This window comes from Pan paniscus, chromosome 2 (genome assembly GCF_029289425.2).
Source record: "Pan paniscus chromosome 2, NHGRI_mPanPan1-v2.0_pri, whole genome shotgun sequence".
NCBI lineage: Eukaryota > Metazoa > Chordata > Mammalia > Primates > Hominidae > Pan > Pan paniscus.
The window spans coordinates 135,660,767-135,685,794 of record NC_085926.1 but is presented as its reverse complement, the minus strand read 5'-3'; the positions used below and the strand labels follow the sequence as shown (position 1 = coordinate 135,685,794).

Genomic DNA, 25,028 nt, shown 5'->3' with positions numbered 1-25,028 from the left:
AGCTGCTGAATTGGGGAACAGGGGGAGATGGATAATATTTTCTCTAGCCTCATTGCCGAGAAACTCATTAAAATCCCCTTTCCATTTCCAACTCCTCAGTATCCAAAAGGCCAGTGTTTCTGAAACTGGAGAGATTTTCTTCTTTTCAGTGTAACTGGGGGAAACAAATAAGATACATCAATTTAAAATTTTCTAAACCATTTCCCCTTCATCCCACCACATTGTGCTATGAAGAAAAGAAATAACCTTTTAAAATGATGGGAAAACTGTAGCCACAGGGAGAGGGGGAAAAGGCTGGGGATTCTCTTTGTATCATTTTTTAGAAGAAAAAGTATAATGTCGTTTTCAAGAGATGAACAGAGTAGACCCTAAGCCGATATTCTCATTCACCATAAAAATATATGGGGAAAAGGAATCCTGAATTCAAAAGAAGATTTTTTAAAGGGGTGAAAAAAGAGAAAATACTCAAAATTATATCTAACATTAATTGTGTGGCATGATACTTAAGTACTTTACAACCATTGTGTCCTTTAATCCTCAAAATAATCCTGTAAGGCCTTCAGGGCTATCATTACCTACGAAGACTATTTCAATTTCCATTTTGCAGATGAGGTAAGTGAGACACAGAGAGGTTAAGCAACTTGCTAATGTTGGCATAGCTAGCAAGGAGTAGTTCTAGGATTTAGGCCCAGAGGGTCTAACTTTTAATACCCAAGTGATTAGCCAAAATGCTAATCTGCAGCCTCAAAAGAATGAGAAAGACAAAACAAATCCAAAGCGGAAAAGTCCCAATGAATTGCTTATTGTGCCAAGGTAAGATGAAGGACATTAGGACTCTGGAGAAATGTGTGTTGACTTGAGGAAAGAACGATAGAGATGCAAGAGATACAGGTCTAGAAGTGTGATAGGGTGATAGCAAGAATCCCAAACTGGGAGGGAAAAAAGATCTGAGTTTCAGGTCCTCTTCGTATTGGCTTTGTGACTGTAGGCAAGCCACTTAACTTCCCAAAGCTCCAGCCTCCTCTGTAAAATAATACCTGAGACCACGTAGTTGTGAGGACTGCTGTGAGACTGAGTTGACTGAATGGAAAAGCAGTGTTAGCTAGGTGGTGTTACACATAGTCATTAAAGCTGTGGAATACCCCAGGAGGTTTAGAGCACCTTGTAATAAACAAATAAACAAAATTAGCACAAGTCTGCAAGAAAATGCTTGATTTGTTGGGTGCTTTTTGCTTTTGTGGGGGCTAAACTCTTCCACTGGCTGGCTTGCTTTCTTTTCTTTCTTTTCTTTCTTTCTTTCTTTCTTTCTTTCTTTCTTTCTTTCTTTCTTTCTTTCTACTTTTACTGAAGGCTCATTTCGAATCTGTGCTGCGAGTAACAAATCTGAGACAATGTGATGTTGGAAACAACCATAGACTTTGAAAGGCCACAGATTAAGAATTCAGTTCTCTGAGGCCACGACATGCTCCAAGATAAAACAAATATCCAGGGGAAGGCAGGCAGTTTGGGCAGTATGCAGCACCTGGACCCTGCCTGACTGAGGAGACTACATTCCTTGACACTAGTGACTTACCCACAATTGGACTGCTTATGGTTAGTGGCCTTTCCCTTCCCTTCCTGCTTTCTCCTGCCCAGACGACCTTCTTAAAGGATAGGCAGCCCTGGCTCTCAAAACCCATTCAGGTCCTTCTTCCCTTAGAGCTCCTTTCATGGAAATGTGTTAGGTTTTATGCAATATAATTAACAGACAGAAGACAGTCTGAGTAACCAAGATAAGGTTTAGCACCACCGAGAAAGTGTTTAAACTTTATGAGAGAACCTGGTGAATCTTCACGCCCTCTACCCTCAAGAGATAGTGCTAATTGCCTAATAGTTTTTTTTTTTTCTTTGCCTCTGAGAGAGATGATAGAAGGAAAGAGTACTGGGCCAATACCTAAAAGACTTAGGTGCTAGGCCAGGATTTCCAGTTGTCAGGCTGTGTGACCTTGGAAAATTGGCTTTACTCCTCTGATCTCTCATTTTCCTCAAGTGGTAAACTGAGCACTTTAAATTGGTGTTTTCCAAAGTAATTTGAGAAATTATCTCTGTTACAGGGGAATAAATTTAATTTTGATTAGTATTACAAAAAAATCTATTACAACAAACTTATGATTTATATGCATTATTGCTTGGGATAAGGCTAAAGTGAAAAAGCGAGTCAATTTAAAGAAAAGTCTGAAAGTAAATAATATTATAGATGGATGTGACTAAAACTGTGACGGTGGAATTTGAAAGAAGATCATAAGGGACCTTCAGTCCCTTATCAAAGGGCAGAGTCCAGGACGAGCACTTAGCCATCGCTTCTGTTTTTCTACTTGGCACCCCCCCAGTTTGTCCTCCCATCCTTCGTCATGCCTTTCTGTCAGCGTTTGTGAGAAACCTGCCCAACACACCCATCCAATGCTCTGCAGTCCTTTGGTATAAAATTATAATTGGCACAAGTGATCATGTCATCAATTGCAGTTCACAAGTAAAAGTTTTAGTAAGACCAATAACATTTCAAATCGTCTTTTAATTTTTATAAAATTATCAAATCTTGCTCACAGGTCTCTGGCCCTTAGTTCTCCAAGAACTCACTCTTCTGGCTCCACAATTCATTTTTTCATGTGACTTGTTAGGGATCATCTGTATTCCAACTGAGGGTGGAATTCTAAATCTAGAAGAATGAGTAAACGAGCATGTTTCAGAGAAGCTCTATAAAAGTTGAGCCCAAAACAACTGAGAGACTTTGGAAAATCCCAATATTGCCTTAAACATAACTATTGTAATCAGTAACTTTTTATTTATGGCAAGGTTTGAACCTTCCAGAAAGATGCATCGAATGCAAACTATTATTAGCAGGGAAATGCAAAAGCCACTTGGTATTCCATGGTTGATACCCAACAGCTCAATGCAGTCTGAGCAAGGAAGAAACATTGTTCCTATCTCAAGACAAAGACATATAGATTGGGCAGATTTGAAGAATCTAGTTTAGAAATTCAAGGGGATGATCAGGGTAACAGATTTACTAAACCCGATTAAGCGCAGGGGAACAAGACATAGGACTTTCAGGAATATTTTTTCTTTCCTTCCCAACATATTTACTTTCAATTGCTAAGCTGTGTGGTAAAGAAGCCTGCTCTGGAGTGAGCATAAAGAAATGGGACTGGAAGGGGCTGGGGGCTCATCTGGTAGGCTTTGCAGGAAATCTGTGTCTGTAAATGTGCCTCTCATATGTGATGATTTGGGATCACCCTGGTGGTGTCCTGGTCCCTAGCTCTGCCTGCAAGACTCAGAAGCAGCCAGTAAGACTTGGGATGATAAAGCTGAAGCAGTGTGGGCCCAACTAGTAAGAGTTCAGTGACAGGAGATGTTGATCAGTTTTGATTCTGAATATTCTAGGTCAAACTGAGACAGGGAAGGTGTTTCAGCTACTCCCCCTTACCCCCCTTCCTTGGACTCTTCCTCAGCTGTGAATGCCATGGGTTCTTTGTTCCTTCCTTTACCCACCTCCAGTAAGCCTTTGACTTTAAAGACAGTAGTGGGAAGACAGAGAGCTTGGATATAGCAGCTCCATGTGAGGTCTGTGAGCTCTTGGGTAAGTCACTTAATGTCTCTGAGCCTTACTTTCCTCATATCTGAAATTGGCATAATAGCAGTACCTACCTAATAATGCTTTGGGGAGAATTTAACAAGATAAAATACCTAAGGCACAAACTTCTTTGCACAGAATGCTCAATTAATAACCATCAAATAAACCATGTGGCTCCCTCTTATTGCAAACAGAGTACACCTGTCCAGAGAATATGGAGACAAATTTTCAGAGTCCTGGAAAGAGATACAATAAATTAAAGCACATTCCTAAAACACATTTTAATGAAAGAAAAAGCAATCTCATTTAATTCATTAGTTGAGATGATACTTAAACACTGTTAACAATGTTGGATTTTCTTTTAGTCACTGATTGCAGAGAAATCAAAATCTTACTCATTCGCATCCAGTGGACTATTTTACACCAATCCAGGCATAGTCGATGCCACGGGAAGTAAAATACAAGTTTTCTGACTTCTTTTTCTGCATCCAAGCCAGGACTTCATTAAATGAATGGTCTGAGGCTTGGTGCTCAGCCTTTAGCTTTTGTGCCAGGCAATATCTCTACCAGGTTCCAACAGACTTCCAGGGCTGGCCTGATGGCACTTCAGGTTTTTTTCTTTAAGTATCATAGATTTCTCCTAGTAAGACAGTCAGAGCTTTTGATGCTGCCCTTTCTTATCAAGGGAAGGAATATATGAATGAAGTTGACACCATCAGTAGGGAACTAAAGGCCAATTCTTAAAATTTTCATGATTAATTGGCAGTGGCATGCTGATCCCTTCGCCATCACTTTCCTACCTTGCTTCATTGACAGAGGTGTGGAATCTTAGCATAGAGGGTCTGAATTCTTCTGGGGAGTAGGAAATTATTTGCTGTTCAGGAAAGTAAGGAATTTGAACCATAAGGGGCTGGCGAATGCATTAACTAATTAAGGCCTTTTCAACTGGTTTCCCCCTTACTAACTAAAGGAATACATTTTGACTTCTAGTTGAAACTCAGAGGATGACCAAAAGACAGAAATTAATGAATATCCTTTTTGGCCTCAATCCAAAGAACTATTTTTCTTTCTGAGTTTATCCTACTCTTGAGCCCTCCCCAGTGAAGAAGAATGAAATCATAATGGCAATTTTCTTTCTGGCAACAGTTCATCACAGATGAAATTTACCTGTTTTCTTCCAGGTTGTCTCATAAAAGAATGAGGGCTGTTTCTCTCAGGGGTTTGATGATTTCAGATGTCCATCTAGAGCATAAGGAAGATAACCTAATTTCTGTTTCCATAAAAAATACTGGAGGACAAGAAGGCAATGTTCCTGTGGAATGTCCTCTAAGAGCTGATATGGGTGGGAGGTCAAGAGCATGTCCTCCCAAAGGCAGAAGCTCTTGATTTGCCAAGAAAGCTTGAGAAGAGGCCACCTGCAGAAGGATGGGGCTGTTGCAGAGAGACACTAATCATGAGACAAGGATTCATATTTTCTATGAAATTTCTCCTTCTAAAATAAAAAATCCAAACCCACCTTCATTATCACTTATTTCACCTGTTTATTATAAAATGTTTTCGGGCAATGTTGCAGCATCTTCAATTATCTGCAAAGGAGCTAAGTTTTTTTGATTTAGACAGCAGATTGACCTCCCATCTGACTTCAATCCTTTCTACCAAATAGGTTGGCCATGAATGCTCCTGTAGTTGTGTGACACACTTTGAATTTCACCAAGCATGTGGTAACAAGGCTGGTCTGAGCCCCAGGTGTCAGTTGAACCTCCCACAGCAGCAGAGAGGGAGTCATCTGTATTTATACCAAGTTTGTGTTCACATTAGCTCAGAGTATAACCGATTTATACAAATACGTAAATGTCTCATTGTAAACCCAAAGTATGTTCAGACAGAGAAAAGTTCAGCTCACCTTTTCTACAGATGACATATCTTCAGGCCTTCAGTTCTTTTCTTCTCCATTTAGTTCTCAATGATAACTCAGAGCAAATGAAGCCTTCTAACTAGGTATAATTATGACAAACATTGAAGAGCCCAGGAAGTAAAAGACAATGGTAAGAAACAATTCTAAAATGTCTTAAAGCTGCCCTCTCGTTCAGCTGAATTATATCATAAGCACTTGCTACAAATAAGTCTATAGAGTTTGAGTTAAAACATCCATGAGACATTTTAACTTCTGCCCAAACTGCTAATCCTTTTGCCTCATACTCACTTTGGTTGATTAAAAATTAGGTGATTAAGAAAATGGATTACCACAGTGAGAGAAAGTGAGACCAGGAAGAAGCAGGCATGACAAAGAATTATACTGATAATTTATGAAGACCTAGAAAGAAAATTTCTGATTCATCAATAGTATTTACAGGTTAAAAAAAAAAAAGAAAACTAAACAAGAGGAGGAGAAAGGAATAAGACAGAAAAAAAAAAGGTTGAAGGAAATGGTCTTCAGTCTGGAGAAGATTCATCCTGTGGGAATGCATTGCTGTCTTAAACAATGTACTGTTTTTCTTACTTATGAAAACCAGCAACAGATGCTGGTTGTTGGTCTTGTCCTTGCTTAGATCTATAGGTCTCCAGTCATTCATTTGCGTGTCATTGAAAGAGGAGATGACACTATGTTACCCCTTTATTTGGGAGAATATGGAGGAAATATCTGTCATACTGGTCATCAATTTTTATTTCAGGAAAAGTAAAACGTATTCTTATGTAATCTTCTCCAGCATTTAGAAGCTCCTCAAATGACTGCACCTCTCATTTCTTTCTTAATATGTGCAAATTTTACTATACTTTTTTTGGACCTGGAAACTTTAAACACAAAAGATTTGATGTTGCTCATACCTTGAGCAAGCAGGAAATCCTTAGGGAAATGTGAACTACTTCATACTTATTAAAACAGCTATTTTAATAAAACAATGAATTATTGACCCAACATCTGACTCATCTTTTACTACATTTTTTAAGTTACAGGAAGGTTTATAACTAATAAATTTCTTTGTATTGCATGCATATCTTATGAAAAAATAATTGCATATCTTCTGCATATATTCTTAACCACTGGCATGTTGTATGTACTCAAACTGCAGTAGTAATGAGATGTGAATATGGGTAAAATTTTGTTCTAAAATCATAAATCATAATGCTGAATTATGAGGGGGTAATTATTTAACAACAACAACAAAACCTTCTCTCTTTACTTATCTTTACCTACTTCATCTCAATCTCACACTATTTTTTAAAAGAAAACTTCATTGCATATTCTAGCAAAGTGTATTGGTAGGGGAAGGTTTAACAGAGCCAGAGAGAATGTGCAAGGAGTGAGAAAGTGAATTGATGGATGGATGGTTAAATGAATATAAATGAACTGACACCTTTACAGGAAAATAACATTTCTTTTCTTTTTTTATTCTATAGATCAGTGGGTTTTGTATCTGTAATTCTTTCATATCAGCAAAGAGGAAATAAACTCTCATGTAAATCATTTTCCCCCCATCTGTAGCATATTAAAACCATGCCTTTTTTTTCTTTTAAGCAGACTCTTTTTTCCGTATTTGCTTATCAGTTCATCCACCATTACATTTTAAATGAAATTGCAAGACCCTTGTCCCTCCCCCAAATTTCAGCCTGATGTAGGAAAGTGGAAAGCAGACTTTTCTTGCTTTAGAATAGTGACCTAGATTCAATTACAGATAGACCCAGAAGAGAGAAGTGACACCTCACAATTTTCTTAGAGGTCCTGAAAAAATTAGAAATCTCAAAACAATACTTAATGGAAAAGAATCTGTTTATTTCTCCCCATTTTCCATCTTATTTCTTCTCTGCCTTAATTGCATTGCTTTGGTCCATTTAATTGTTCCTGGTATAACATCACAATAGGTTTCCCACGGGATATTTCTGAATCATAAAAACGGGCATTTCAAGGAAATTTCTGAGTTTGGCTTTTGAGGGTGAGTGTGTACACACAGAGTATGTGTAATTCTGCAAACTGAACCCAGATAAGATGGAAAAAAATCTCTTAAAAGGCACATTTTCCCTTGCATCCTTCAAAAAAGCAAACAAATTACATTAATAAAATACACTTATTATAATCGCATTGCAGACAAAGCATTGAAGGCGGAAAGCGGGTGTATATATTTTACTGTTTTCCCAATTACTGTAGAAAAATGTGGTCAAAAGAAATAGAAAGAGGGAAGAACCCTGTGATTCCGCTTATTGACTTTTATCACTAAATTAAGCATATAAATGACCTGAGCTGGTGGCTTGGTATATTAAATTAAAAAAAGAAGAACAATGATTCTCTCTTCTTTTTCCCTCCCTCTCTGATCTCAGCCTGAAAGGAGTCTTCGAGAGATAAGAAAGATGGGATTCGGTCCCCGCTACTCGGGTGGATCCTGCTTACCGCGAGCGGGGAGGCGGTTGCCTTCCGTGCAGGATTTCCGTTGAGGGCTCACAATAAGCGGTCTCAAGCGGGGGCACATTCCCCGCCACTTCCGCGGTCCCTCAAACAAACAAAGAAGCCAAAGTCGGCTGTCCCAAGACCAATGTAAGCGCTTAGGAAGCTTTGAGGCGCTTGAGGGCGAGGCAGGCTGCCGTGGGCAGGTGTGAACACCTCAGCCCTCGCGGCGGGTTTGGAGCCGCCCAGCGTAGGAAGAGGGCAGAAGTGGGCTCGCGTCTATGCGGGTATTCGAAATGAAAAAGAGCTGCAAACGGCACAAAAGTCCGGGGGCTAGGCGCAGGAAAACAGAGCAAGGGAGCTGCCTTAGTTCTCAAACACTGCATATGGGTGGGTGTTCCCCGGAAGATTATTCTAGACCCTGTGAAAGAAGTCTCCACTGGGCGCCGGCCACGGCATTGGGGTGCGCGCCTGCTCTGCGAGAAGGGTCCCCCAGGCCGCGCGGGGGAACGCAGGAGACGCCTGTCCCCGGGGGAACCAGCGGAGGATTGTTTCATTTCAAAGTGAAAATCTGCAGGCTTTGGGAAACGATATTCAAAAAAGTATATAATCTCCATATGCCGCTCAATGGAGGATCCTCATAATTTACAGCGGCAGATAAGGCTAGAGGGTGTAATAAAAAATCTGAAGCCCTCCCCTCCCCCCTCGCCGCCTCCCCGGAATTGCACCTTGGGCAGCGGAGCAGAATCCGGAATGTGAACTTCTCCCGACATATGTTTCCCGCAGATAAGTAAACAATCTGGACGTGAAATGGAAATGGTAATTAATGCAGTAATGCTGTTACACCTCGAGTGTGCAAATCCCATTGACTCGCCGCGCCACGGGGGGTGCCGGGCGTACGGGGACCGGTGGCGTGCGCCCAGGCTGCCCACTCCCTCCCTCCTCTCTCCCTCCTCCCTAGGTCCCCGGGCGGGGCGTCCAGAAATCCCGCAGGGATGTGGACGGGCTGCGGGAAGCAAGGAGCTGCTTAAGCGGCGTTCGGGACTCCCGGCTCTCGGCCCTTGGAGGACTGGGCGGGTGCTCTGCGTTTGCCTCGACAGCCGCACCTCTCACCCACCTCCCTCGGTTATCACCGCCGCGCTAGCGCTAGCAGGGCCTCCTCGGGGCTCGGGTGCAGCCCGGCCCTGAAGCACCTAGGAGAGCCTGAGCTCGGGCGACAGAGGCCTGGAGGCAGAGGGAACCCTCAAACTTAGTGCGGCGGGTGGCCCTGAGTGCGGCGGTCAGGTCTTTCTCTCCTCTCTGTTCCGGGGCCAAGTGCTGCCGGGTTGTCTGGCGAGAGTTTTTCTGAAGTTTCTTTCCATCCTCGCACCGAAAGCGCGGATCGTGTATGAATTGCTTTTCTTACGGACCTAAGTGGAAAAGTTTGGAAAAGGCCACTGCCCTCCAGAGTAGAGCAACTTCTCCACTTTGTAGCAAAGAGGAAACTTGAGGCCTCCTTTCAGCCTCTGTCCGGCCTGGGCACCCGTTCCCTTCCTCAACCCAGACCCAGTGCTTGGGCTTTTAGGGGATCGGGGAGGATGCCTAGCGCAGGGATTCGAGCGAAAAGGATGCAGAATCAGGGGTGGCAGCCAAGGGACGTCCCCGACCCGCAGCCCTTCCCGCTTCCGAAGAGAACACCTTGCTCACCCGACCCCAGAGGCTGGGCAGGAGCCTGCGATGACGGCTCTGCGGGACCCAGGGCCAGGGGCTGGGCTAGAAAGTGAGTAACGAGGCCCCGTCTTTTCTGACTTCAGGCTCCTTCCTAGTGTGAGAGCCGGCAACGCCCAAGCCCCGGAACCTGGGCGCACACAGAGCCGGGATTCCGTGGGGCCGACCGCGAATCTCTGGTTTTAAGTAGACGCCCCAGGATTTCTAGCGCCCCCATCCGCCATCAATTTCATTATTTTCTTAATTACTCTGCCGTGGCCCAGCTCCTGCGCTTCTGGTTCCAGGCCGATGCCCATCCCTGCAGCGTCAGGAAAGAAACCAGCCCAAGTAGCTCTCCCACTGCTAGGTCCACTAGAGCCTAGGAGGCAGGGCAGGGCAGGGCAGGACAGAGGCCAGGAGAGCACGCACCTCGGTGGAGGCGGGAAGCTCTCCTGCATCCAAATCTAACGGACCCCTTCTGTTCCTGTGCCTCTTCCTCTCACACTCACACACAATCCACTCAGCAAATAGATGAGAATTCTTTACACAAATCTTGTGAATTAGGTGATATTCAAATTCAAATGGTTTGAAATTCGCTGTCCACTTGAACAATGGTAACAAGGCCTGAGCTGGGGAGGAGATGAAGGAAACAAGAGTGCTGGCACCACAGCTCGCCAAGTTTTCCGGGCCCTGGCAGTCTCGGATCTCTCAAGAGAAGCTGACCGGCGGGACACACTTCCCTAAATGGTGAGCTGTATTGAAAGTACCTTGGCCCTACTCAGACGGAAACATCATCCCGCTTTGGTTCACCGGAGATTCCTACAGGTTAGCTCGCTCCAGTTCCAAAATGCAAACGTTCAGAGGGTCTCAGATGTCAGTCACTCACACCTCAGCGTAATTTACTCAAAGTAGCTGGTCTTTTCCGTCTTTAAAGTCATCGGGCCTAAGGAAATTAATATTTAAATAGAAAAACTCGGAAACTGGAAGGGAATCAAAGATTTTTGGAGTCAGATCCAAAACCGAGAAGTGCATGAAAGGCTGACGGAGTTCTCGGAATGAGGGAGGCCAGAGGCGGAAAGGGGTCAAGAATTCCACATCTCTCAGAAGATGTAGCCAGTGTACCCCTGAGCCAGATGGCAGCCAAGGTTTAAGAAAGCAAACCTAGGTAAAGCCCAAACAACTCTGCTCCTGCCGCGCCGGCGCAGATGGCTGCCACCCCAGCAGCATGCTGTTCAGGTCTCTGCTGTCCTAGGGAACACCCAGCAGAGGAGCGACGGCGCTGAACGCGGCATGTATTTGGGTCACTTTTGGCGGGGAGAGGGGTCCCGGGGAAGCAATGGGAGCCTCAGGCGAGAGGTCCGGGCCCTCCCTGCCAACCCCGCTAGAAGGAGGCCCAGGTTGCTAAGCGAGAGAAGTCTGGGGCTCCCTGGCTGCCGGACGCGTGCCTAACGCAGAGGGATCTGCAGAACCTCCTCCTGCAGGGCCACGGGCGCCCCTTGCAGCGCCGGAGTTCAGGTTCTCCAGATGCCAGGAGTCTGTCCAGGGCAACTCTTGGCTGCTCTTTGCTGCGCGACGCGCGCTCGGGAGAAGCGGCTCTTCTCCACTCCGGGCGGGCGGGGCGCTCCTCTCCCTACAGGTTTGCTTTAATGATTTTCTTGAAAGAAAGAGACAGTTGTGAGCAAACAGGTTTGACAGGGACTGCTGCCCCCCCACACCCCCCAGGGGATTTCTTTTTGTCTGCGCCTGACTTCAAAGTCAGTAATCGGCCCGTCAGCGGCGTGACGAGAAGGATTTTGGCTGTTTGTTAGGGCGAGTCGCGGCCGCGCACCTCGGCGGACGCTCCGCAGCCCTCGGGGCGACGGAGGCAAAGCTGAGGCAGGCCCTTGCGGGGATGGGGGTGGGGGCAGAGGTTGGGACCAGGTCTAAGGAGGGCAGATGGCTGGGGAAGGCCAGTCTGAGAAGGAAGGAAACTAAGTGTGATGGCCAAAAACCGCCCGAGCCAAGTCTTTGACTTTAGGTCCCAGGACCCGAACTGGGCCCCCGGCTCTTTGCAGGCTGGAAAGAGGTCTCAGCCACCTCTGAGTGAGGCCGCAGCCCCCTGAGCGCCTCTCTTCTACAGCGCACCCTAGTTTCCTAATTCCCCATCTGAGCCTAAGACCAAGCGCAACCCGGAACCCTGGTTTCGGTTTTCCAGCTTCAGCCACCGTCCGAGGCCTTTGCCCCTCGCACTTTGCCCTCGCACTCGCCACGTGCCCCTTTCCAGCCTAACCCTTCAGGTTTGCTTCAGGTGGGGTCGTGGGCGCCAGGTTCTTTCTCCAGCTGAGGGGCTCTGTGTGCCCAGGGCGCTCCTGCGCTGGGATCTGCGAGGAGATACCCAGAGCCCTGTAAGCTTCATCTTAGGAGATATTAAGGGACACTGAGCTATGGGGGCTATCAGAGCGGCTGACAGGACTGTCAGTTGGGGTTATATCAGACAGGAAAACCGTGGCGTCTCCGTCCCAGGCCTCCTGGGCTTCCTAGGGGGCGGGAGGAGGGGCCTTCCCTAAGCGCCCAGGCCCCCAGACCGGACGGCCACCAGAGGCAAGTCACTTCCTAATTGTCTCGATTTGTAAAAGGGTTTTGTAATGCTAAGTAAGCGTGGCGCAGCCAGCCCGGCCTCCCCCTACACCTCCCTCAGCCCGCCTTTGTTTACCTTCGCCTGATCGCTCATTTATTTATCTATCTATTATTTATAGGCGTCCTCTCCTATTCAGCGCCCGTGTATGTTAATTGTGTTATACCATTTAATTCTAACATCGGTCTCAAAAGAGCTCTTAATGAGAAAAGCATATACAACATGGATCACTTTGCTATTCAGCTTAGCCAGATGGACAACTGCTAACTTTTTTTTTTTTTAATAATGAAAATCCCCCTTTGACAAAGGGGCTCGGATGAATAGGCTCCAAATAACACCTCAAACACTTCTAATTGTTTTGAGGACAATATGCTAATCCGCGGGTTTCGGCTTTGGTGTCTGTTGACAACGTTTCCCGTGCACTTGGAGTCACCGACTCCTTTGGAAACAGCGGAGGCAAGCGTACAAATCTCTCAACAGCAGCAGAAAGCCCACAAACCTCTAGGCTGCCCTACCTCCCACCCCACAGCATATCAAAGCTAGTGGGAAAAGCACGCAAATTAAGGAAAACCACGCGTGAGCGCGGCTTTTGGGGTGAGACTCCAAGACCAAGGGTGGAAAGCACCCTTCGATTTTGAGAACAAATTCCAAAGAGTTTTGCTGGATAACATCGGAGGGTCGTTTCTCCTCAGGAAAGACAATAATTTTCAAGAAAACATTCACCCGGAGGGGAAAGAAAAGGACTCTTTTCCTTGTTTAACATCGTGGGCTGTGCTTTTATTTGATTTTTTACGATTTTTAAAAACTCCTTGCCTGAGCCATGACAATGTCGCCTTCCTTTTCCCTTTGCTCCTGCAGGGTCTCAGTAAAAAGTGTTCGACATTCTGGGGCGGGGACCTATGGCACATTTTTCTGCATTTCTTAGAGTTTTATTTTTTAACTTAGGAACCAGTATCAAGCACCAAATCCCCAGAAGAGTGGGCAGCAACCTTTCCAAACACCTAAAAAGGCAGAATACCTGATTCCCCCAGTCTTCTCCCATGCTTTGAACTTAAACATCCAATGCAGGAGGGGGTGTTCAGCGCGCAACTGGTTCCCAGGAGACTCGGTGCTTCTCCCTACTCCTTCAGCGTTTGGTTTTTTAAAAAGTAAACTCACCCAGATCTCAGCGGTCTGGGTCGGCCTTTGACTTAGTTCATTCATTCCTTGAAGTGGCCTGACCCTTTTGGGAAGAATGGGAGGAGAGAGTGAAGTCCCAGGGAACGATACCTTTGTCTAGCCTCTAAAGGCAAAAAGCAGTCTCCAGGGCGCATTCCGGACGGATCCGAAGCTCTAGGCCCTTCTACACCCAACCCGCAGACCACCAAGCTGGGCCAACGGGGGGCAGCCACCAGCCATCACTGCTTAAAGTCGCTCTATGCACTTTCAGCCTCCCCGCACCCGACTTTCCAGTCCCTCCAACCTGGCTCCTGACTTCATATTTTAGGCACATCAAAGGTTACTTTTTTACAATGACAGATTGTCTTTATTCAAAACGTCTTTGTTCAACAAATGAACAGAGCAACGAGGTAAAATCCTTCTAGGTACATTTCCAAGACATCGTCAAAACATTTATGACCATTTAGGTTGTTTTTGTTCTTTTAATTTTTTGTTCACCTTCTACTTCCTGACTTCATAACCCGACATTCTGTCTAAAAGTAAACTTAGGTCTCTAGAAGCACTGCTTTACACAAAGTAAATAACCATGTAGGTCCTTTTTGTTTTCCCTTTAAAGAAGCAAACACTATCATAGCATGGTTTTAAATAGAAATGTTTCCCTTTCTGTAATTTAAAACTTTGAAGCCTTTCCCCCCCATACATGAAGAGCAAATGGCTCCTAGTTGTGTCTCATGGCAAAACACAGAGACACAGCTAACTCTTTTCTTCAGGGGACAAAAGGAAAAAATATATGCATATTGTAGATATAATATCAGAATCTGGGAGTTCAGAGTCCAAAGCCTATCCGAGGAGAGTGAAGGGGATATAAATAAAGCAAAACTGCCTACTTTTTTGTCCAAAGGGGGTACAGTCGGAGATTTGTTTTGGGAGAGTCGGGATAGGGGCAGCTGTGTAGCTGACATAACGTTTGCAAGTTTCCGGCACCTGTCTGCGCCTTGGGTCCGGGAGGACGCCCCACCCTTCCCCCTGGAAGAGAGAGGAAAAGTCTGGGTGGTGTAAGGGACGGCGGCAGGGCTGACCCCGGAGGCGTCTGCAGGCCGGGGCTAGGCTCAGAGGACAGGGTGCAGACCCGGCTTTCAGACCACGCCTCAGGTCCGGGCCGGGCTGGGGGTTACATGGCCGTAGCGTGGGCTGACGAATAAGGGTCTATGCCAGTCTTGGTCATGCCTGGGAAGAGGATGTAGGCGACGGGGGGCTGCAGGGTGGAGGCAGACCAGGCGGTACAGTTACAGGGCACCACGTAGCCAGGGTTGGTGGGGGACGGGTGCGTGTGCGTGTGCTGGCTGGGGCAGCTGAGGCTGCCGAAGGCGCCGTTCTGGTAGCCCAGGGTGGACGCGTAGGGCAGAGCGCCGGTGGCCAAGGTGTGGGGCACTTCGCCCATCTTCTGGATGGCGCTCGAGCTAAACTGCGCGGGGTCCAGCAGGGAGTAGGGCGCCGAGGCCGGCGGCAAGAAGGCCCGGGCTTTCTCGGGCGCGCTCAGGAGGCCGTCGGAGGCCCCCACGGGCAGGCCAGCCGCCTTGAGCGGGTCCGTGTCGCCCAGGTAGGGCAAGGGGAAGACATACCTGTCCTTCTTGAGCAGGTTCTTGGGCTTGCGCCGAGGTCGGTACTTGTAGTCAGGGTGCTCCTTCATGTGCTGGGCGCGTAGCCGCTTGGCTTCATCGATGTATGGCCGCTTCTCTGCCTCGGACAGAAGCTTCCATTCGGCGCCTAGGCGTTTGCTGATCTCCGAGTTGTGCATCTTGGGGTTTTCCTGGGCCATCTTGCGCCGCTGGCCCCGGGACCATACCATGAAGGCGTTCATGGGCCGCTTGATGTGGTCTGAAGGTTTGGACATGGTCCCGGCGGCTAGGTGGGTGGGGGTAGGGAGTGCAAGGGTTCTGCAGACGAGCCTGGGCGCGGCTGGCCGTCTGTCTGTCCGTCCTGAGCCGGGGTTCTGCACTCCCCTCGCCTTGGCGCCGCTGAGGGGAAGCCAGAGAGAAGCGCTGACCCCACAAAGTTCAGCTGATCATGCCAGTCCCAGCGCCCAGGCAGCCCCGGGGGAGCGAGTGGGGGCAGAAAGGGTGGGGGAGGAGAGGGCGATCGGCCGGGGGGCTTCAGGCACCAGGGGCTGGGGCCCAAGTATCGGAGTCTCTGGGATTAAGTGGCCAGGTAATTTTTTAGCCAGGGCAAGAAGCTCCTCCTTCTCCCCCTCTCCACCTTTGCCTTCTCTAGTTCCCTTCTCTCCTCTTGCGTTTCCAGTTGTGGCTCCCCCCTCCCGTGGCTTTCCCGGAGCTGCCGCGCCTAGCGCTGCACCTGGCTGAGAATGCGGGGAGGCTGGTGAACGAGAGCCAAAAGCGGCGAAGTTCAAAGGCGAGGTGGGCCGGGACTGCACGCACTCTGACATAAGCGCGGGGCGGCGACTCCCCAACCTGGGCGCCAATCAGCAGCAGAGAAGCCGAGGGGGCGCACCTGCCAACACGCCGGTGCAAGAAACAGGGAGCGCGACTGGTGGGGGCGGGGAGAGGTGTGAGGGACAGAGGCAGAGAGAGGGCTAGAGCAGAGAGGCTAGCTCTAGACTGGGGACTTCGGTTCCACATTGTCTCGGGCACTGTCAACAAATAAAACTCTTCCGCGTCTCCTGTTTCCTTTCCCGGTTGTGAAAGAGAATTAGGGCTTGAAATACAAAGGCCGGGGAAGGGACAGCAAAGGGAGCGAGGCGAGAGCTTGTGTTGATAAATAGGACACTTTGCCGCGAAATGCAAGGACAGCACTTTGCCCTCTTGTCAAATATCCTTGGAAGAGAAAAATAACATATAGCAGGCTCAGGGTAAAAGCGAAATAAACTTTTCGCGCCCCACCCTAGGCGGTGCTTTGGCAGTGTTCTCCCGGGAAGCCCCTGCAACTAGGCATCCACCCCTGCCCCAGGATGCGGCGCCCGGGCGTAGCGCTGGGACCCTGGGTGGCGGAGCAATGTTGTCTGACCTGCTCCTGGAAGGCCTCGCGTCAGGCAATGCAGAGATTTCGCGCCCTAGTTGGTGAGCCCTTAAAAGCACTACGACCTGTTCTTCACTTTTGGGGCAGGGATGGGGCTGAGATTTCTATTGCAGTTCCCATTTATGTTATTATTATTTAGTGTCTTTAAACCTCCAACTTTTACTCCACAAATGTTCATACCGTAAGAAGAGCCTGGAGGCTGGGTATGGGGCTCTTCCCGGTGCCCCTTCTGCAGCGGCCCTAGAGCGGAGTCTCACGGTGTATCGCAACCAGGGTCGGTTTGTCCCTGGGCGCCTCTTCCCACCCAGGGAGGCTGTGAGACTCTTTTCTTGCGTCAAATGAGCATTCTTCGGGTAAAGAGGACGAAATAACCCGCAGAGCCAACCTGCGCGCCTGTTTCCTTTGAATAATTGCCTGCCCGATGTGAAATGCCCTTGGGGGAAATATTTATTAAATGGAAACCATTGTCCCAGGCCCGGCGGGACCTGCGTGTGTTCCAGGCTTATTGGCTTTTGCACCATTCTCTCTTGGGAGGACCGGCCAGAAACGCGCAAGGCTCCGTTGGCTCCGAGGGGCTAGGAGTGGGGGAGGGTGACAGGGAATTAGGAGGCCGGAAGGGAGGATCTTTCTCTAGCATGTAGTGTATCAAGTTTGAGGAGAAGACTTTGCTTCCCCTTCCTAAAATTAGAAAGACGCGTGGAACTTCTCACCCTTGGCGCACTTTTCAGAGAGGTGGGCAATATCCCCATTTTACAGATTAGGAAACTAAGGTTGAGAAAAACTAGGTGATTTGTCAAAAGTGACTCCGGGAGTGATGCTTGATGTGTAGGATTTGAAAATCCCTATTTTTACCCCCATTCCACTAGACGTCACGCCTAGGGATTTCATGGCGCTGCAGCCCAATGTGGAACACCTGATAAGACTATTGGGGCAATCGACACCTGCCATGCAGATAAACCACGCTGGAAAGACTGATCCTGCGCTTGATTTGCTTAGCCATGGGCTCCACCTCCGAGGGCTGGCAAACAGGTGCACAGCCTTTACATTCCTTGCCAACCCCAGCTCTGGCCTTTCTCCAGAGCCTCCATCCAGCCCTGTAACCCTGCTTTCTCTGCAGGAAGTTTCATTTAGCTTAGGGTCTCAGGAAGCAAACGCACTTTTCAGCCCAGTCTGGAAAGGGTTTCCGAGCGTCGCTGGCAACCCCTACTCAGGTCTGACCAAAGGTGCGCTATATTCAGAGCCAGCCAGGGATAGGAGATTCAGGAACCACCCAATTCTAATTCTACTGGGCGATCCCGACGGCTTTGGGAAGGAATGAGAGAAATACTGATATCTGCAGCGAGATCCAGCGTTCGGAGGGGACCCGCCAATCTCTCACTCTAGAACCCCCCAGGGGACACCAAACGCACACCCAAAGGTCTGGGTTAATGCAAATCAAGCTCTTGGAAATTACTCAGCAAGGGGATCTGGCACAAGGTCCTACGTCCTTTCTCTCCTCTCAGTTTCCAAGATAATCCTTTCCAGTTGCCCGGAGGCAGTTCGGGCAGGCGAGCGCCTTCCTGCAATTCCTCATATTTCCTTCTCCTCAAACGCCCGAGCTCCTCTCCAAGCTTCTTGTGTTCAGCCTTGGGTCTCAGTCCAATGCGCAGTCCAATTCGCAATGAGGAGCGGAGTGATACGAAGGGCGTTCGATGGTGGGCAGGGCGCCAGCTGACCCCCCGACGTTTCGGAGACCCCGATTGCCTGGTCCAGCTGCACTGACCTAGGAAGGGGCCAGCATCAGCGCTGCGCGTCTTGGCCTTGAGACAGGAACTCCGCGCGGGGAGGGAACGCAGGGTTGAGGGCTGCACCTTCCAGGCCGTGCATCAGCTTGTCTCCTAGGCGAACTGCAAAGCCACGCACACCCCTTACGCAGTACCGGTGACCACCGGTTTATTCAACACTCTTTAGAGCTGTGGCGGGAGCAGGAGTTCCCGTGATCCTGGGGTCTGGCCTGGTGCTGTCTCCAGCAGGTGCCTCTACTGCGCCGCGCTGTCCCTTCACGCTGTGCCTCCCTGACGGGTCTAAACCACCGGGTAGCACGTCCTGGAGACGTGACCCCTGAGGAGAGTCAGCAACTTCGGTCACAACCAGAACAAGCATTAGGACAGAGGTTGCCTAAATACTCCTCCTGCTTTGTCCACGGCCTGAAGTTTGGCCCCAGGCTACCAGTTCATTCTCCTCCAGGGCTGGAGATATCGCTTGGATGAGGTCTTTCCGCTTGCACATTTGCCTGGAGAAGCTGTGCACACGTTCAGTACACAGCGCAGCTACTCAAGGTCCGCTGCGTGCCGGCCTTAGCAAGGCGTCCGAACCCCCGAGCAACAGGGATTTTGTCAGGGAACCGTCGCTGTTTCCCGGAAGTGAAGGAAGAGGCCTCTAAGGGCACCGACCTAATCTGCTTCTCTCCGGGCCTTTCGTCTCCCTCCAGGGCGCAGAGCGTCCAGGATGCGCCTTCCTCTTTTCTGGCTCTGGGCCTCTCCTTTCACGCAGCTCCTGCGCGTACCTCAGGTATCAGTACAAGCCTCTCACTGCCTATGGGGAGACTTTTCTGTTTCCTGGGCTGGGCTAGGACCCCTTCTATGCTCTCACTCTCACACTTCCATTTCAATCCCTGTTCCCCAGCCTCGTGTGGGTCCCTGTCGCAGTCGGTGCAGTCCACCAGACTTCGAGCTTCTCTGGGGCTGTGGCTGCGTGTTATTCATCTTGGGTTCAATTTCCGCATAATTCCAAACTCAGAGAAGACTCTCAGTAAAGTTTCCTTCTGCCCAGGCCGAGGTGGATCTTCCCGATAGGTCTTTCCCCGCCTTGCAGCTGCAGGCACGGGGCCGAGACACAGCCTGGTAGAGCCAGACGCGGCAGTCTGGGGCCCCAGAGACCTGCACCCACCTGCCTTGCCACAAGGCTCCGCCCCACCCTCCGGCCCCCTCCTCTCTGGTGGGCAGAGGTCACCACTCCAAGGCCTCTGGGGCTGGGGAATGGCTGAGTGCTGGGAGTAAGGCGCACAGAACGTGGCTTAGAGAACGCGGTTGGGGATGGACGGAAAGGAGGCAGCTGGCTATGCCTCTCGAGCTCCAATGGCTTTCCAAAGAGGCCAGAAGAGTCACCTGCGTCCAGAGGGCCTGGGATGCTTGGGGCTTGCTGGCACCAGTCCTGCCCGCTCACTGTGGCCACTGGAAGATTTTGGTGAGCGAAGTTGCAGGTGCCTGTTGCGGGGAGCCTGAGAGCAGCGTGGGCTTCAGCTCGCAGCTGAGAGTGAGCGCCAGCGCACCCAGGTGTTTAGAGACAAAACAGTTAATCCGGCCCACCCCCCCCAAGTTTCCACAACCCAGAAGCAAGCACTGAGGTGACAAAATGATCCCAGGAAATAAGAATCTTTGTTTAAATCATAAACTTTTAATTTTTTTATTATACTCTAAGTTCTAGGGTACATGTGCACAACGTGCAGGTTTGTTACATATGTACACATGTGCCATGTTGGTGTGCTGCACCCATTAACTCGTCATTTACATTAGGTATATCGCCTAATGCTATCCCTCCCCCCTCCCCCCACCCCACGACAGGCCCTGGTGTGTGATGTTCCCCTTCCTGTGTCGAAGTGTTCTCATTGTTCAGTTCCCACCTATGAGAACATGCGGCGTTTGGTTTTTTGTCCTTGCGATACATGAACTTTTAATTTTTATTACCCAAAATATCTTTAATGTTTGGCACCTCTGATTCCCTCTACTCCGTTCCCCGCTGCCCACTGTTTTCTATTTTAAAATTCAGAGACTGTATATATCCCGCCTCTAGAGAGTGCCCAGAGGATCCAGAGCTCTGGTCTTATTAAGACATTTCTTGGTAATTTCTCCGGGGTTTTCCCTCCAGAACCCAACCCAGCCCAGCCCATGCCGGCATCTTGAAATTTTGTAAAATCCCACTTGTCTCTTGCAGACAAGATGGCACAGGAGGGCACCGCTTACACCAAGAAACAAAGAGAAGCCGAGCAAAACCAGGGGTACATGTTTGGCATCCTGGAGCTGTTAGAGCAGTGCTGGGCTGGGCTGAAGGATACTTCTGTCTTAACATCTCAAGCACGCCCAGGTAAGGAGACTTTTTTGCTTCAAACTGCCTTAACTTGAGTAGTTTGAGTCTGTTTGTAGCAGAGCTCATGTGACTCACCAACTCAGTACAAATTTAATAGAAGTTTGCACAACATCTACGCTAATCTCCCAGAAAATGGAAGGGGTGGGAGCAGGAATAAGGCTTTGAAATCTCCTTACTCATTCATTATCTCAACAGCTATTTATTGAACACCTACTATGTGCCAGGCATTGTGCTAGGTGCTGGGACACAGCAGTAAACAGGACCTACCACAGTCCTTCTCTAGTAGTGATTGTTACAGCCCAATGGGAGGACAGAGAATAAACAAGAAACAAATTCCTGGGGTGATTCCTGGCTCAACCACCAAGTAGTTGTGTCACTTAAAGCAAGGTGCTTAGCCTGTCTGTGTCCTCACTTCCTGAACTGTAAAACAGATATAAAGAATTATTATCAGAACAAAATGATTTAATATGAGAAACATCCTTAGAATAGTGCTGGACATATAGAAACTGCTCAATAATTGGTCAGATAATATTATTTTGTCTTTTAATATGAGCAGTTAACTTCCGATAGTGGTATGTGCTAAGAAGTAAATCAGGATGATGAAAATGGGGTGGACAAAGAAAGGTGGTCTAATTTGCATTGGCAGTCAGGGACCTGGGAAGAGCCAGCCTTCTGAAGGAAGAGGGCACAGGGTAGAGGTCATTCCAGGCAGCAGGAGCAGGAAACTCCACTACCTGGAGAAGAACTGCTGAAGCCACAAAGGAATTGAAGAGCCAGTGTGGCTGAACCCTGGCCATGACCCTGGAGAGTATGAGGAAAAGGTGGATGAGACTGGTGGGGCCCAGATTATCCAGGGTCTTGTAAATTCCATAAGGGGTTTGGGTTTTATTCTAAATGTACTGAGAAATCATTACAATAAGACTCACCAGAATTATTTCACAATAATCTTAACAATCACATACAAAGAAATATTGATTATTGGACATTCTACTTATGAAGGAATGTCACCTGTAGCCATAGGACAGAAACTTTTAAATTGACAGGTTTTTGTTTGTTTGTTTGTTTGTTTTTTACTGGCCTTGGGATCAGCTGCCTGACCATCCTTTAAAGAGCAAGGGAAACCCTGCTAAATGCTTTGAACTCCTCTTACAGTCTCCTGTACCCTTAGGAAGCCAAGGAATAAAACAAGGAGGGACATATCCATCTATACCCAATAGGTATTAGCAGCCCACTGCCCATCTGACTTACTTTTCCCACTTCCTGCCAAGTGGAGTTCTACTTCCCTCCTGAACCTCTGAGTCGACCCTTTTCAGAGAAACTGCATCCACATTTAGGCATCTTGAATATCTCAGCCTGAGAAATATAGGATTTGTATATGAGGTTTCTTATTGCTAATGAGGTTTCTTAAGATTAAAAAAAAATTCCCAGTGGTTATAAGATCAGGAAAGACACATTTTGTTTCTATGAATAAAAGCCAAAAGAGTGTCAATATTGTGTGCCTCTGCCTCAAGTTTTATTGTATTCAGGTGTTTCTCATGCATTAGGGCTCCCCTAACCCCATTCTTCTAATGTAAGAATTCTTGGTCAGCTTTTATCATAAACAATACTGTTTAAGGCTCTGCGTTTGCCTAATGCAATTGGCCAAGTTATTGAAGCATACATTATCTTGCCAGTTTTATCACAAATTATTCACTGCAGAGGATAAGACCAAACGCTGGCAACAAGACCCAGTCAAGGATCAGAACAACACTTCCTTTTTTATTTTTTGTGGTACCTGCCTCTGCTCTCAGCCTAAATAGCAAGAAATATTAGGGCAGTTGGCAGTTCCAAAAAGTGCTACATTAACAGTGCCTATTTTCACATATCTGTTTATTTTCTCTTTCTTTCTTTCTTTCTTTCTTTCTTTCTTTCTTTCTTTCTTTCTTTCTTTCTTTCTTTTTTCTTTCTTTCTTTCCTTCTTTCTTTCTTTCTTTCTTTCTTTCTTTCTTTCTTTCTTTCTTTCCTTCTTTCACTTTAACTTCTAGGGTACATGTGCACAATGTGCAGGTTTGCTACATAGGTATACATGTGCCATGTTGGTTTGCTGCACCCATCAAATTGTCATTTACATTAGATATTTCTCCTAATGCTATTCCTACCCCAGCCCCCCAGCCCCCAACAGGCCCCGGTGTGTGATGTTCCTGTCCCGTGTCCAAGTGCTCTCATTGTTCAATTCCCACCTATGAGTGAGAACATGTGATGTGGTGTTTGGTTTTCTGTCCTTGTGAAAGTTTGCTGAGAATGATGGTTTCCAGCTTCATCCACGTCCCTGCAAAGGACATGAACTCATCCTTTTTTTTTTTTATTATACTTTAAGTTTTAGGGTACATGTGCACAATGTGCAGGTTAGTTACATATGTATGCATGTGCCATGTTGGTGTGTTGCACCCAGTAACTCGTCATTTAACATTAGGTATATCTCCAAGTGCCATCCCCCTCCCACCCCCACCCCACAACAGGCCCCGGTGTGTGATGTTCCCCTTCCTGTGTCCATGTGATGAACTCATCCTTTTTTATGGCTGCATAGTATTCCATGATGTATATTTGCCACATTTTCTTAATCCAGTCTATCACTGATGGATATTTGGATTGGTTTCCAAGTCTTTGCTATTGTGAATAGTGCCACAATAAACATATGTGTGCATGTGACTTCATAGTAGCATGATTTATAATCCTTTGGTTATATACCTAGTAATGGGATCACTGGGCCAAATGGTATTTCTAGTTCTAGATCCCTGAGGAATCGCCACATTGTCTTCCACAATGGTTGAACTAATTTATACTCGCACCAATGGTGTAAAAGTATTCCTATTTCTCCACATCCTCTCCAGCATCTGTTGTTTCCTGACTTTTTAATAATCACCATTCTAACTGGTGTGAGATGGTACCTCATTGTGGTTTTGATTTGCATTTCTCTGATGGCCAGTGATGATGAGCATTTTTTCATGTGTCTGTTGGCTGCATAAATGTCTTCTTTTGAGAAGTGTCTGTTCATATCCTTTGCCCACTTTTTGATGGGGTTGTTTGTTTTTTTCTTGTAAATTTGTTTAAGTTCTTTGTAGATTCTGGATATTAGCCCTTTGTCAGATGGGTAGATTGCAAAAATTTTCTCCCATTCTGTAGGTTGTCTGTGCACTCTGATGGTAGTTTCTTTTGCCATGCAGAAGCTCTTTAGTTTAATTAGATCCCATTTGTCTATTTTGGTTTTTGTTGCCATTGCTTCTGGTGTTTTAGTCATGAAGTCCTTGCCCATGCCTATGTCCTGAATGGTATTGCCTCGGTTTTCTTCTAGGGTTTTTATGGTTTTAGGTCTAACATTTAAGTCTTTAATCCATCTTGAATTAATTTTTGTATAAAGTGTAAGGAAGGGACCCAGTTTCAGCTTTCTACATATAGCTAGCCAGTTTTCCCAGCACCATTTATTAAATAGGGAATTGTTTCCCCATTTCTTGTTTTTGTCATATTTGTCAAAGATCAGATGGTTGTAGATGTGTGGTGTTATTTCTGAGGCCTCTGTTCTGTTCCATTGTTCTATGTATCTGTTTTGGTACCAGTACCATGCTGTTTTGGTTACTGTAGCCTTGTAGTATAGTTTGAAGTCAGGTAGCATGATGCCTCCAGCTTTGTTCTCTTTGCTTAGGATTTTCTTGGCAATGCAGGCTCTTTTTTGGTTCCATATGAAAGTTAATGTAGTTTTTTCCAATTCTGTGAAGAAAGTCATTGGTAGCTTGATGGGGATGGCATTGAATCTACAAATTACCATGGGCAGTATGGCCATTTTCATGATAATGATTCTTCCTATCCATGAGCATCAAATGTTTTTCCATTTCTTTTTGTCCTCTTTTATTTTGTTGAGCAGTGGTTTGTAGTTCTCCTTGAAGAGGTCCTTCACATCCCTCGTAAGTTGGATTCCTAGGTATTTTATTCTCTTTGTAGCAATTGTGAATGGGAGTTCGCTCATGATTTGGCTCTCTGTTTGCCTGTTATTGGTGTACAGGAATGCTTGTGATTTTTGCCCATTGATTTTGTATCCTGAGACTTTGCTGAAGTTGCTTAACAGCTTCATGAGATTTTGAGATGAGATGATGGGGTTTCCTAAATAGACAATCATGTCATCTGCAAACGGGGACAATGTGACTTCCTCTTTTCCTAATTGAATACCCTTTATTTCTTTCCCTTTCCTGATTGCGCTGGCCAGAACTTCCAACACTTTGTTGAACAGGAGTGATGAGAGAGGGCGTCCTTGTCTTGTGCCAGTTTTCAAAGGGAATGCTTCCAGTTTTTGCCCATTCAGTATGATATTGGCTGTGGGTTTGTCATAAATAGCTCTTATTATTTTGAGATACATTCCATCAATCCCTAATTTATTGAGTTTTTAGCATGAA

The 25,028-nt window shown here is 47.1% G+C and overlaps 1 protein-coding gene and 1 long non-coding RNA gene across 2 annotated transcripts; both read right to left on the bottom strand.

Moving 5' to 3' along the window:
- Positions 1-1,270: 1,270 nt before the first annotated feature.
- LOC100976493 (uncharacterized) lies at positions 1,271-8,245 on the bottom strand. Its single transcript, XR_008624897.1, has 3 exons — positions 4,778-8,245; positions 3,724-3,846; positions 1,271-2,695 (listed from the first exon to the last, which is right to left on the bottom strand). It is a non-coding gene; the product is annotated as an uncharacterized LOC100976493 (long non-coding RNA).
- Positions 8,246-13,790: 5,545 nt separating this feature from the next.
- Positions 13,791-15,810, bottom strand: SOX14 (SRY-box transcription factor 14). Its single transcript, XM_003822486.6, has one exon. It carries the CDS (start codon positions 15,338-15,340, stop codon positions 14,618-14,620), a length of 723 nt encoding a protein of 240 aa, XP_003822534.1. The 5' UTR covers positions 15,341-15,810; the 3' UTR covers positions 13,791-14,617.
- Positions 15,811-25,028: the final 9,218 nt, after the last annotated feature.